The 13611-nt window shown below is 40.8% G+C and overlaps 2 protein-coding genes across 2 annotated transcripts; both read left to right on the forward strand.

Annotated features, from left to right (window-relative positions):
* Window positions 1–3399: 3399 nt before the first annotated feature.
* LOC143134458 (polyadenylate-binding protein-interacting protein 2B-like) lies at window positions 3400–6391 on the forward strand. Its single transcript, XM_076294873.1, has 4 exons — window positions 3400–3493; window positions 4792–4949; window positions 5421–5594; window positions 5713–6391. Exons 1-4 carry the CDS (start codon window positions 3487–3489, stop codon window positions 5767–5769), a joined length of 396 nt encoding a protein of 131 aa, XP_076150988.1. The 5' UTR covers window positions 3400–3486; the 3' UTR covers window positions 5770–6391.
* Window positions 6392–7534: 1143 nt separating this feature from the next.
* Window positions 7535–13369, forward strand: LOC143134451 (docking protein 1-like). The gene is made up of 5 exons (XM_076294862.1): window positions 7535–7700; window positions 8917–9225; window positions 9435–9513; window positions 9745–9917; window positions 10422–13369. Exons 1-5 carry the CDS (start codon window positions 7644–7646, stop codon window positions 11265–11267), a joined length of 1464 nt encoding a protein of 487 aa, XP_076150977.1. The 5' UTR covers window positions 7535–7643; the 3' UTR covers window positions 11268–13369.
* Window positions 13370–13611: the final 242 nt, after the last annotated feature.

Genomic DNA, 13611 nt, shown 5'->3' on the forward strand with positions numbered 1-13611 from the left:
GGAAACTTCCATGTGCAAAAGAATGGCATGATACGGAGTCTCGTGAATTGAGCTAAAAATGAATATTATATTGTAAATCTGGAAAAGTCAATTGATTTAACACAATCTCAAGTAAATTATTTGTATTTCTGGTCAAACTCAGTTATTGTGTCTTCCATGTTACCTTTTACATCATAAGATCATATGGGTCTTTTTTGTTCACGACCCAGTGAAAAACCAGGTCTGCCCTGATGAAAACTGTATGGTTGAAATGCGTTGGAATGTAGCCATTTTTGATTAAAGGGTTTTTATATTTATCAATGCCTCATTTTTCTGTTTTTTCAATGTTAGCGTATAGGCCCTTTTTGAAGAGCACCCTGGATTTGACCCAGAGAAGTGTTCCTTCTTCTTTTCTTTAAATTTCCTTTACATTTTTAAAACTTTGTCACTGATTTAATGTCAATAGGCACTTATAACCACTTTAGTTGTTTCTGATGCATTTGTGATTGATTAGCTAAAGAAGACACTTGTTTACTTTTACTTCTTGTTTGCCAGTATTTTTAAGTATATAGGCCAACTGTCAAATTATTTTGACCACAAAATGTTCCTCTGCAGCAGCAGTGGCTCCGTATACGTGCAAACCAGCAGGAAGAATGACAAACATGCTTATAACATAATATTCAAAATGTTTCCAGCAGTACTTCGGAACATCACATGATATACAGACTGTGTCCAAGGCTGCTCAAGGTCTGTGCTGCTGAACTGGGGGAGCCACTGAAGCACATTTTCAACCTGAGTCTCCGTCTCGGACGAGTTCCAACACTGTGGAAGACATCATGTCTTACCCCCGTCCCTAAGAAGCCACACCCAAGTGAGCTTAATGATTACAGGCCTGTCGCTCTAACATCACATGTGATGAAGACATTGGAGCGACTGGTCCTGCGCATACTCAGACCCCAGGTACGCCATGCACTAGACCCGCTACAGTTTGCATATCAGGAGAAAGTGGGCGTGGACGATGCCATCACTTATCTCGTACACAGGACACATTCTCACTTAGACAAGGGCAAAAGTGCTGTGAGAATCATGTTCTTTGATTTCTCACCATCCAACCCCTCAGACTGAGAGACAAGCTCTTGCAGATGGGTGTGGACGCTGACCTGGTATCCTGGATCACAGATTACCTGATCGAGCGGCCACAGTTCGTGAGACTGAAGAACTGTTTCTCTGACACTGTGATCAGCAGCACCGGAGCTCCACAGGGAACTGTGCTCTCGCCAGTCCTGTTCACCCTGTACACATCTGACTTCTGTTACAACACCGAGTCATGCCACATACAGAAGTTCTCTGATGATACTGCAATTGTGGGGTGTATCAGGGACGAACAAGAGGAGGAGTAAATGGAGCCTGGTGGACTTTGTGCAATGGTGCAAACTCAACCACCTTCAACTCAACACTTCAAAGACCAAGGAGATGGTGGTGGATTTCCGCAGGTCAAAGCCCGCTCTGCTACCAGTCTCCATTGATGGGGTCAATGTGGAGGTGGTAAACATCTACAGGTATCTGGGCTTACAACTGGACAATAAACTGGACTGGTCAGCCAATACTGAAGCACTCTACAAGAAAGGGCAAAGCAGGCTGTACTTCCTGAGGAGGCTGCAGTCCTTCAATGTCTGCAGTAAGCTCCTCAGGATGTTTTACCAGCCTGTTGTTGCCAGCGTCCTCTTCTATGCTGTGGTATGCTGGGGAGAAAGCACAAAGAAGAAGGATGCTGGGCGACTAGATAGGCTGGTAAGGAAAGCTGGCTCTGTCGTGGGAGCCGAACTGGAGTGCATCACTTCAATATCAGACAAAAGGACCCTGAACAAACTGATCAGCATCTTGGACAATGAATGTCATCCACTCCATAGCACTATTGTAAAGCAGAAGAGCCTGATCAGCTGGAGACTTCGCTGTCATGCACAACTGATGGAGACTGAGGAAGTCATTTGTCCCCAGGGCCATTGAACTGTTCAACGCTTCACTTAAGGGAGATAGACTTAGTATAGTCTGTTTACATGCTATATTAGCACATTTGCACAGCCCCTCCCTCCCTCCTGGACTGTGGCCGGACTTGATGCTTAATACCTTATACTCAATACTTGACCAATGGCTGTAACCATTGTACCTAAACCTATTCTTGCACCGACATAGTTTTGTTATATTATCTTGTCTACATTATACATTATTCTCTTATATGTCCATATTACTATCCCCACCCTTTCAACTGTATATTGGATCTTGCTTGTGTCTGTTGAGGGGTCCACGACCATGTCACCCTTGACAGGGACAACAAGGAAGCGATCATCCTCAGCTGCACTCTGAATTACAGGCTCAGTCCCTGCCCGGTCATGCTTGATCATCCTTAAGCATCCTTAAGCATACTATGTTGATATTTGACTTAGTTTTTATAGTATATTTAGTATTTAGTATCATGTTTATCTTCATGTTGTGTGTGATGTCTTTATGCTACTGTATGCCCCTTGGGGATCAATAAAGTATCTGCATCTATCTCTATCTATCTATTTCATTAACTGCACTTTCAAGGTTGTGGTAACCAAACTACTCAATAAAAAAAAAAATTGTTCAATTTAAATATCTCCATTGCACATTATTTGATTAATTTCCCATCAGATATAGGTTAGAGTATAAGAAACAGATATCACTCATGGAATCCCTGAATTAACACCTTAAACCTTTAGGGGCAGCCGTGGCCTACTGGTTAGCACTTCAGACTTGTAACCAGAGGATTGCCGGTACTGACCAGTAGGAAGTGGCGGAAGTACCCTTGAGCGCCGCTGTTGAGTGTGTGCTTCACCTCACTGTGTGTTCACTGTGTGCTGAGTGTGTTTCACTAATTCACAGATTGGGATAAATGGATAAAAATTTCCAGTCAGGAAACAATGTTTGCTGTATGCATTTCTGTATTTTTCCAACTGCATTTTTTTGCAGGTGTTGCTGCTTTTGTTTGCAGGTATTGCTGCTTCTGTTTATCACAATAAGTTTTGGTTTTCGTCTTCCCCTCTCGTCGCTGATTGGCCTGACATTTTCCTTGTCCGAGGGAAACGGTTTGAACTACAGTATGGTGTTTCAGACTAGATTTCCCTGAAAGAAAATATATGTGGGCCTGTTTTAAAAAAATAAGGGCCACTTCTGTCGGTTGGTTGGTATGTTTTCAGGGGTAATTTAGGGTACATTTGAATAGGCTACATAACGTTTCATAGTGGAATGAGTGGCTTCTGAGAGGCTGCATTGGCCTCCAGTATAGGCCTCATGACGTAGTTAGACGGGAGGTCAGAAGCTAGGGGGCGATCGCGCATTTGTCTGTTTAAACTAGCTGGTACATGACCGTCTCTAAATAACGTTAGCTGTGTGCGTGCGACACAAATAACAAAACGTCAGCTTGTGACACTTCACGGTGTGGGGATCATCTGTGGCAATTACGAAATTTTAACTCGTATAAAGAAAATGCCAGGTAGGATGGTACATTGGTGCGTCATTGCATGCTTATATGCACTAACGTAGCAATTCATAGTTTTAGCTTGTTTATGTGCAAGTGTGTCACACATGGTACCACATCACAGACTTACTAGCTAACATTAGCTTGCTAGCAAGCTATCGTGATTCCTAGCATCAATCGTTTTTGTGAGCTGTGGCTAAAGCATTGGCTTTGTCCATTTATTTTCATCTGGTAGTAGGTCCGCTGTACCGACGACGTTAGCTGACAAATTGATCCAGTTCTTTAAAGTAATCGCTGACAAAGATCCCTTTTGTTGTTTATAATTCCAACGTTAGTTCGAGCTATTTAGGAACCTACCAAGATCAATTGATAAGAGCTAATGTTGCTCCAGGTCTCTGAGCGCGTTATCGCTGGAAACAACAGAGCATGGTAGCTTGCTTGCTAACTTGTTTGCCAAAGTTGCTTGGAACGGGCATACTTCTTCTTTATAATGTCCCTTGTGGTTATCGCCAGCTGCTAACTAAGCAGGACTGTCCAAAAATCATTTGGGTTTTGTTTAAAACAACATTTTAGTGAGGCTTCTTACAGCTTCTACAACGACGTAAGATGCTTTCAATTGAATAGCATCTCTTGCATCAGTTCAGTATGTTTTATCATCATGGTACAAGGCGCTTTTGTCCAAAGCGACATACAACAACAATACAATACACATTCCATTAACGTTATATATATATATAAAAATAATGATGATAATGGAATAAAGTCAAATATCTTAGTACAAATACAAATGTTCATAGATTAAATCATTTAAGTAAACAGAACAATAATAATAGCAAATCCTCACAATAACCATATACAAACCATGAATAATTAATTAGTCAGATACAAGGTAACCAGATGTGTCTCTGAAAATCCCATATTCTCATCACTCATCAGAGTTGTGCCGTGGCTGAGGCCCAGAATGAGGGATTCGAAGTTAATTCTGGCATGCAATAGGAAGCCAATGAAGAGTAACAAATAGTGGAGTTACTGTGTCTTCTTTGGCTGATTAAGTTGTGTGGCATATTGTGTGATACAAGGTCTGCTCTTCCGAATATGGCATAAACAGACATCACTTTGTGTATGGTAGGAATGTTTGCACTGGCACCAAGTTTCCGATAGCACTAATGATAATAATGAATGAAATTCATGTCAACAGGCACACATTGATAGCATTAACACCAAATATGTATGTATTGCATGTAATGTACATATAGCATTACCTGTTTCTCAAATTATTAGTAGCCTAATCACAAATCTTTTATTCAACACAGAGCCTACTGATATGAACAGTCCTGAGGTGGCCAAGACGCCGCTAGGAGGTAGCACCACAGGGAAGAATGAAGGGGTTGTCAATGGCCACAAGGAAGGCGAGGCCAACCCCTTCGCTGAATATATGTGGATGGAGAACGAAGAGGAATATAATCGCCAGGTGGGTTTGAAGGCCTTGCAAACACTCCTACCAATAAAATGCTTTCTAAACTTTCTGATGTCAACACTTAAGAATATATATATATAGGAATATATACCCATCAGAAATGTAACTCTATGAAAATGTAACATTGTGATTATAGTGACAGAAATGGTCACTGTTATCTGTGAAAATGCTCCTAAATCCACCACCAATAATGAACAGAACTCATAACTGGCCAACCGTCTGTCTTCCATGGTACAGTAGCGATCAAACTAAGAAAAAAAGTTAGGCACACCAGTGCAACCAGTGCAAAAAGTTAGTCTGGAGCCCTGATATAGTCGTGGTAGTAGCAGGGTGGGGACGTCTCTTGACAGTGGAGTGTTGAGCTACGGTGGAATTCCTGTCGACATGTTAATTGGCATAATGCTGAATAAACTTACAGTAGTAGAAGCAGCATTGTGACGTTTCTTGCTGTCCGCTGTGCCCCAGGTGGAGGAGGAACTGCTGGAGCAGGAGTTCATTGAGCGCTGTTTCCAAGAGATGCTGGAGGAAGAGGACCAGGATTGGTTCATCCCAGCACGGGACCTCCCATCAGGGATTGGCCAGCTGCAGCAGCAACTTAATGGCCTGTCGGTCAATGATCGGAATGCAGAAGACATCGCAGTAAGTGAAAGATTGTGAAATTTGTTCCTTGATTGAAAAGAGTTGCATACTTCTGGCAAACATTACTGACGACTCTGTTCTTCCCCTGTCAACCCCCCCAACCTCTCTCGTTAAACAGCGGAAGAGCAGTTTGAACCCCGAGGCGAAGGAGTTTGTCCCAGGCATGAAATACTAGGGGCTCGTCCCTTGACCCCATAGAGACTCAGAGGATTCTGGCGGCCACACTTTCATACATTTCATACATCCACTCACCAAGTGGGGTGGGTTTTGATTGTTATACCGCTGGTATTTTTTCCGTCTTTATTTTTCTTAAGGGGAACAGGCGCCATGGACACTCTCCTGGAAGTTTTTTTTTTATTTTATTTTTATTTTTCCTTGTCAGAAATCAGTATAATTTTCCCAATGGATTTGTGCAAGAAGTGAATAGCTATCCAGACAGTTATGTGTGGTATTTTCTTGATCACTGAGAAGCAATTATGTGGTATCCACCATTATGATCGTGTTATAGAAAGTTATTCCAGCTCAGTGTTTATATTTCCTGTTTTCCTCCTATTTAAGAGAGTCATACTTGATGAGATTATTCAGGTGAATGGGAGGTGAAAAGGTTTAATAACTCAAATAAAGCAGGTAGACCAGAGGACCTGACTGCAGTGGCCGGCAGCTTCAAAGGTTTTTTTTTTTTTTTCTTCTCTTTTTTGAGTCCTGTGTGTGTAGCGTAAAACAGTGTGTACAACTAGCAAAGACAAAATATGTATGAGAAAGTATATGTAAATAAAGAAAAGAGCAGGTTCCCTCTTCATGAGTGTTTCAGGCTCTTTGTGACAAAATGTCTGGTGCTCTGCCGTGGGTGGGTAATTTCCACTTACTACTGAGATTATGACTCAATGTTTTAAGAAACAAGCTCTAAAGTTTAGTTTACATATACTGTATTAACAACCATGTTGGTTCATGTCACATGTACTAAGCAGAAACTGAAAGTCTAATCAGAGCCTTTTAAAAATCAGCTGCCACATCAATCATAATCTGTATCAACCGTGCCGAGGGAAGCAGCACTGTGACTAATATCTTTGTTTGGATATCAGGTGTGTTTTTACTAAGGGAAAGGCACATTTGCCTGGTATGACACATAGGTGTGTTGAGAGCATGTATTCTGTTGCTGGTTTGATGATGCTGAGGCTGTGGGACAGCAACCAAGGAAACGACAAAACAGAACCAAGTAAATAATACGTATTAATATGTGTGTGTCTGCCACTAGGAATGAGATGAAGGTAGGACTGCTTGGTGTCTGGGAGCTGTCTACACCAACATATAGCCAATAGGCTACATACGAATCAAATGTAAAATGCACAGCAATATATAGCACTTTTTTTATCTAAAGGAGCTTCAGGATTATTAGCATTTAAACCCAAAAGCATTTTTCTTAACCACTCCTTACAACACCTTTAATCATACATCATGACTGCCACCATGTCAAGTTCATGTTGGGGGGCGCAGCGGGGCGGCAGGCTGCAGCGCCCGTACCATGTACGGGTCCGAGTGCCCAGGGGACCCAGGTTCGAATCCGACCTGCGGTCATTTCCCGGTCCCACCCCGTCTCTCTCCCACTTGCTTCCTGTCACTCCACTGTCCTGTCCAAATGAAAGGCTAAAAAGTCCAAAAAATATAAAAAACAAAAAAAAAGTTCATATTGTTCCTCTTTCTGGTTTCGATGGAGCCCACTCGTGATCATTCAGTCACACGAGAGACAATTCACAAATGCACCCACGCTCACAACCCACGAGTCACGACCTATAGCACTTTGGCAATATCACCGAAGTGTTGAGTAATTTTAATTGACGTAATCTACTTTTAGGACAACTTCCTCTGATATTGTGACATCATGGCGAAGAGGCGTGTGTCCGTCGGGTTGGGCGCACACGTAACTTATAAGGTGTTGCACAAATTAGTTTCTATTTCTTCTAGTTTCGGAGTTATGGCCATCATTTGCCAGCGATATCATTGAAAGTAGGCTACAGAGGTTCTTCTGTAATCCAGGTAAACATAAGTTTAATGGACACGCACGTAAAAAGAGGAGAAGTCTACTTACAGCACCAGAAACATGACGAGGTAAATTTTATGTATCTACCGTTGTTGTTGTTGTTATTGTTGTATAAAACGTGTTATTAGCCTACTTGTTATTATTATTAGTAGTAGTAGGCTAGTATAGGCATATTTGACCCATTGCCTACTGAAGATGAGGTTATGATTTTGCAGAATAGCTTAGTGTTAGGCAAGCTGTATTGTAACATTTAGATTTTTGTCAGATAACTTTTCCAACATTGAAAGATTTAGAAGTAAATGATTTACCACAGTTAAATAAGTTATTGTTTTTTTTGTTATTATTTATTAGCAAGAACCTATAGGTAAGATGTTTACTTGAAATCTCTCAGCCTTTCTATTTGCCTCGGCATGTCAAATTTTCCTGGTGTAAAAGATATCTGCAGAGTCCTTCTGCATGTTTGGGCAGGACCTCACTCAGGGTTGCAGTGCTACACACATTCCAAGGCTCCCAACCCCTCCCTACCTCTCTCACAAACACACATGCAAGGCCAGGCATTCAGTACTGTTTGAATAATGTTTATTCTGCAACATAATACATTTAGTAGACCAGTAGGTTATTTTAGACCATGGAGGTGCTTAGGCCCAGTAGGTCATTTTAGACCATAGAGGTGCAAAGGCCCAGTAGGTCATTTTAGACCATGGAGGTGCATAGGCACAGTAGGTTATTTTAGAGGTAGACAATAGTGTGCCTCCAACAGCATCAGTGAAAGAGCACCTTGGAGAAGTGAATGTTATAGCATACACTGTACCTTTTGCAATTAGTACAGAGCAAATACAACACATTTCTCTGTGAATATAATGTTTTTGAAGCAAGGACAGCACTCATCATTCAGCACTTTAAAATCTTTTGAATTGCCCCACAGAGGGGAAATTGCTGTAGAGATTTAAAGTGCTGTCCTTGATTCTATGGATCCTTCAAAGGGACACGATGGGAATTTTGTGATTTAGGTGGGAATTTATATTCTTGAACTCCTATTGAGTTCCTTCGCAATAGTTTTGCATTCCATTACAATGTTTCTGCGTTCCCTCGCAATAAGTTTTACATTCCCACACAAAGTCAAAAGTTGGCTATTGCGTGGGAATTCAAAAGGAGTTCTAAAAATATATTTCCACCTCTAAAAAATAATTCCCATCATGGCCTGCGTAGGATTCAGCATTCAGTCCAGTCTAAATTAAGGTGATGAGCGTTTTTTCATTTCTCTGTCTTTATGTATACCTGTAGAAGTGGAGGAGGATGTGGCTGGTGCTGTACCCCTCCAGCCGGCGGGGTGTGGCCCGACTGGAGATGTCGGACGCGGACAGCGGTGGCGATAAGCTGTTGGTGGTGGTGCGCTCCAGGCACCCAGAGCGGCGCGTGGTGCGGCTGGCAGACTGTGTGAGCGTGGTACAGCTGCCCCCCCATGCCGAGGCATGTCCCGGAGACAACATGGCTGCCTTCTGTGTGGAGACATTGGAGCGCCGGCTGGTGTTTGCCACTGAGAGGGACAGCTGTGCTGACTGGGTGGAGAGGATGTGCCAAATCGCCTTCCCGGTGAGTCCAAGCAGATGTGTGTGGGGGGTGAAACTGTGAATCACTGCTTATTTCTCAATCAGATGCCTCACTTTCATAAAGACAAGGCCTCATGTTGATACATGAATTTGAGTGCTTGGTCCTCCCTTATCTATCATACAGGTAAAATACCTTTTTGTTATAATATTATCCTACTACCTGTAATCTCATGATCTCTCTTTCTCTCTCAGATGGACACTGGAAATGGAGATGTCCAAAAGCAGAAACTTCAGATGGAAGAGAATCAAATATACGTTTCCAGAAATGAGAGTGAGTGTCTGTTCCGGTGTCCTAACTTTAGCAGCATTCTGTATTTTACCCTGATTTCATTTTAGAAGCACTCTGAGTAACCAAAGCAAACTTAGAGTGCTAAGGCGGTGGTAGTGGCTAAAGAACTGGGACAATAGCTTCCAGTAGCCAATTGTTGGTTCAATTCCCAGATTAATTACAATATTATCACATAGCAATAATAGCGTAACTATGCTTATGTTGTTCCCTCAGTACCCGAGTTCAGAGTGAACGTCCAGACAACTGAGGCATCTGCTCGCTGTGGCCTAAAGGGGGCGTACTGGCTCCAGGCTGGTGCAGAGTGTCTGCTGCTCAAGGATCTGGAGAGCCACAGGACAGTGCTGGAGTGGCCCTATAACCTGCTGCGCCGTTACGGTAGAGACAAGGTCAGCAAAACAGGATGAGGTCGTTAGTTAGTTAGTTAGTATATTTCCCTCAGGGAAATTCTTTTTCATATATTCCATATTGCTTTTCATCTTACATGGTCACAAGCACAGGATGGCACATACATGGTCACAGACATAGGGATGACACATACAGACATACACATATCATATACACATTTCATACACATGAAATGACATACACATTTCAAATCAATAGCTTTTGGGAGTCATATTGTTGGATTCAAAGGGATAGCCATTCAGGATGTCTTTGTTGAGGACAGTATTATTGAGTCTTACCTTTTAGGTAATGAAATCCAGACTTTGGGTGATTACATTGTTATTCCAAAAAATAATATTAATGTTAAGTTAATGTTTCTTTTTATTAATAATTTTGGAGTTATATGTGCAGGATTTGCATCTCTGTGTTTTATTTAAAATGTGTTAAACAGTGGAGCATTTTTCAGTACATATTTGACCCATATTTCTGTTGGTCTCTGTGTTCAGCTGGTCTTCTTAATAGAAGCTGGCCGACGCTGTGAGTCCGGTCCTGGAGCGTTCACCTTTGAGACCCAGCAGGGAGACGATATCTTCAGCCGCATTGAGACAGCAGTGCAGGAGCAGAGCTCCAGTGCTCTGGCAGGAGTCAAACGTAGGCCCAACTCACCCCTACCCAGCATACCCAACAGCGCCGCCCTGGCTGGGATGTCAAGCGACTCCAGCTCCAGGGTCGTGTCAGATTCAATTAACAGTGTTGGTGCAGGTAAGCCAATTTATACAGATCCAGCCAGCGTGATCAGCTTCTCCAAGCCCATGTTGTCAAATGTCTTAGACCCCCCTGACTCACCTGAGATAGTGTATGCTGACCCAATGGATGCCATCAGAACTCCTTACCCCATGAGAGCAGACCAACCCTCCGCCCCACCTCCCACCATTGGCCTCAGCGAGAGTTCTGAGCCGGTGTACTCCAGCCCTGTGAACTGTGTGTGCCCGCGCCTGGACCCTGATCGCTGTGATGACGCTGAGCCAGTGTACTCTGAGGTTTACAATGAGATGCCTGACATTGCATTACCACTCCACAGCCAGCAGGAGGCAGTGTACAGCGAGCCACACAGGGCTGCAAACCCAGAAACAGATCTGTCACAAAGTGATGTCAGAGGCGGAGTGACAGAGGACAAGCCAATGGATGACCCTTCGGCCTTGTACAGCAAAGTCAATAAACCCCCCAAACTGCCCAAGAACCTTAGTACCCAGATTAACAAACCACCCAAACTCTCCCAAACCAGACATAGACTACCCCACCATGGACAATCTACTCCAGATGTTGTCTGCGAGGACCTGGGGGTTATTTGAAATCATATTAGCTTTTCAGCCAAATCTAATACACCTGATGATGACCCATGCCTTTCAACATTTCACCTGTCCTTAATAAGTGTGTGGACCATTTCAAACATGTGTGGGGCACTTGCTATGCAGAAAATACTATTTACATTGTTGACATAACCAGTGCACATGAAAAACATTGGGCTCATACTATTGCACATAGTGTTAGAGATAGCACAGTAGCCCAAATTATTCTCTGACATAATACATACAAAATTGCTCCTTAACCCTTAAGAACGTAGCAATTTTGTATGTATTATGTCAGAGAATCATGTGACAGGAAATTATGTCATAAAGAAAGACCCAAACTGCTATGAGTCAAGGTTAGCAACTCTCTTAAAGTAACATAATAGTGTTTTTAGGTCATGGCCAGGCAAGCTTAGGTTACATGTCAAATTGTATGACCTTTTAAAAATGTTGATAAATCATAATAATCATAAAATATTCAATTTAATGTAAAAACTGTGTTTGAATATTCACATAAAGGTGAAGTGTGTACATAGTTGTCCATAATAATGCCTGCAAATTTTGCTGTTAACCGGTTACACCATTTGACTCTTTTATGTTTGAGACCAGTTTGATCAGATTCAGGGCCAATAATATTATTTTTATAATATTTTTATAATTTAAAAGTTGTAAATTCTAATCAAATAGAATACAAGTTTCTTCATTAATGTTATGAAATTATATTTGATATGGAATATGATGAATGACATGAATACATATCAAAATATCCAATTCAGTTTACCTTGATGCCTATTTTCTGTGTTAATTTCTTGTCTTATTGCTATAAATGTTTTATGGTCAAATGGTGTAATCGATTTATGTCAATTGGTGTAACCAGTATTTTGTCTAAAATACTAATAATGTACAAAAAAATGTATATGGATAATGATTTAATACTCTACTTTACTGTAATAATGGTTGTTTAAACCATTTTTACTCAAATGGTCAAAGAATAGACAGAAAACAAGATGTTTACAGCATATGGTCTTGCTCAGTACAATAAAAAAATCCATATAATTTAAATGTAGAAATAAATATAATAAAACATATTCTCATAGGATATTACAAAATGAACTAATAATTTCATGTGAGCAATTGCATGAACTCTAGGAGGTGTGAAATATTAGATATTTGTCATTTTTGTGGTTACACCATTTGACAATTTAACAGGCTGTTAGTTCTATCTTTTGTTAAAAAAATAGCATACACGTCATATTAAATAATATGAATACAACAGAAATACAAAGTATACACTTTAGCAAACCTCAGGCATGTTTTGTTTTAATTAATTTTCTCATCTTACCAACCCTTATCTGTCACTGACCCATAACAAATGTACCTGTTTATGTTAATTTGCTACTGAGACAGTATTCATAAAGCGCATTAGAATAGAAAGATATATAGGTGCATCTCAAAAAATTCATCATCATCATTGAAAATAATTTTTCCGTAATTTATATCAAAAAGTAAAACTTTCTAGATAAATTAAAGTGAAATATTTCAAACTTTATTTTTTGTATTAATCTTAATGATTACGATTTACAGCTCATGGATATCAAAAATCCAGAATCTCTGAATAAAGAATTTATAATATAGAAATGTCGACCTGATCAGCTATATCAGAATGCTGCTAGTCAAAACACCAGCAGTGGTTTCCTGAGAACTTTATCTCTCAGTCTGGGGAGGGCAATGGACTTTTCCATGATATTTAATTTTTTTGAGATGCACTTGTATAAAATATGATATAAAAGTATATAGGAACCAATATGCTATATTACTAAAATGTTCTTGTTGAGGTCTGCTGTCAGCACATAGCACTTTCAAGAGTGGAAACTGACATTGTGTTTTTCTTCCAGTTTTGCTGAAATTGGCTCACATATCCAGAGTTGTTGATAGGTTCAGAGTTCAGAGAGTACAGTTTAACACAGGTTTCTTGTGTACCTAGACAAGTGTGCAGCCTGAAGCTCAACATGTGAAACAGAGTTTATAATACATTTACTGTTGGTTTTACAGCTCCATCATTTTTTCAGTCCAAAAATAAACTTATGCAGACCTCGGACTGTGAATGATATTTGTTCATTTATTTATTCACTTCATTGCAGAAGTGCCAATAAAAGCCATTGACCAAAGTATACACAAACCGTCCCAGTTATGTTGCTTGTTGTGAAGTATGGGCCTCATGCAGCAACAATTTAATTTTCCAGTCAGTACTGCCACGTAGCTCTATTTAACACACTTCATGATATAGACCAATGTATTCTGAAAATATACAGTGGGCCTACATACCATTGTTGTAGCCACCATGATC

The sequence above is a fragment of the Alosa pseudoharengus genome, unplaced genomic scaffold (assembly GCF_046254945.1).
Source record: "Alosa pseudoharengus isolate Yale_2024_CS ecotype anadromous, Long Island Sound unplaced genomic scaffold, YU_APseudo_1.1 YU_APseudo_1.1_scf_2, whole genome shotgun sequence".
Lineage (NCBI taxonomy): Eukaryota > Metazoa > Chordata > Actinopteri > Clupeiformes > Clupeidae > Alosa > Alosa pseudoharengus.

Bases quoted from the DNA above. Each gene is read 5' to 3' on its own strand.
- LOC143134458 (XM_076294873.1), top strand. The intron at 4,950-5,420 runs GTGGGTTTGAAG...GCTGTGCCCCAG, and splicing joins AAGAGGAATATAATCGCCAG to GTGGAGGAGGAACTGCTGGA. The intron at 5,595-5,712 runs GTAAGTGAAAGA...CTCGTTAAACAG, and splicing joins GGAATGCAGAAGACATCGCA to CGGAAGAGCAGTTTGAACCC.
- LOC143134451 (XM_076294862.1), top strand. From the start codon at position 7,644: ATGGACACGCACGTAAAAAGAGGAGAAGTCTACTTACAGCACCAGAAA. The intron at 9,226-9,434 runs GTGAGTCCAAGC...TTTCTCTCTCAG, and splicing joins TGTGCCAAATCGCCTTCCCG to ATGGACACTGGAAATGGAGA. The intron at 9,918-10,421 runs GTCAGCAAAACA...CTCTGTGTTCAG, and splicing joins GCCGTTACGGTAGAGACAAG to CTGGTCTTCTTAATAGAAGC.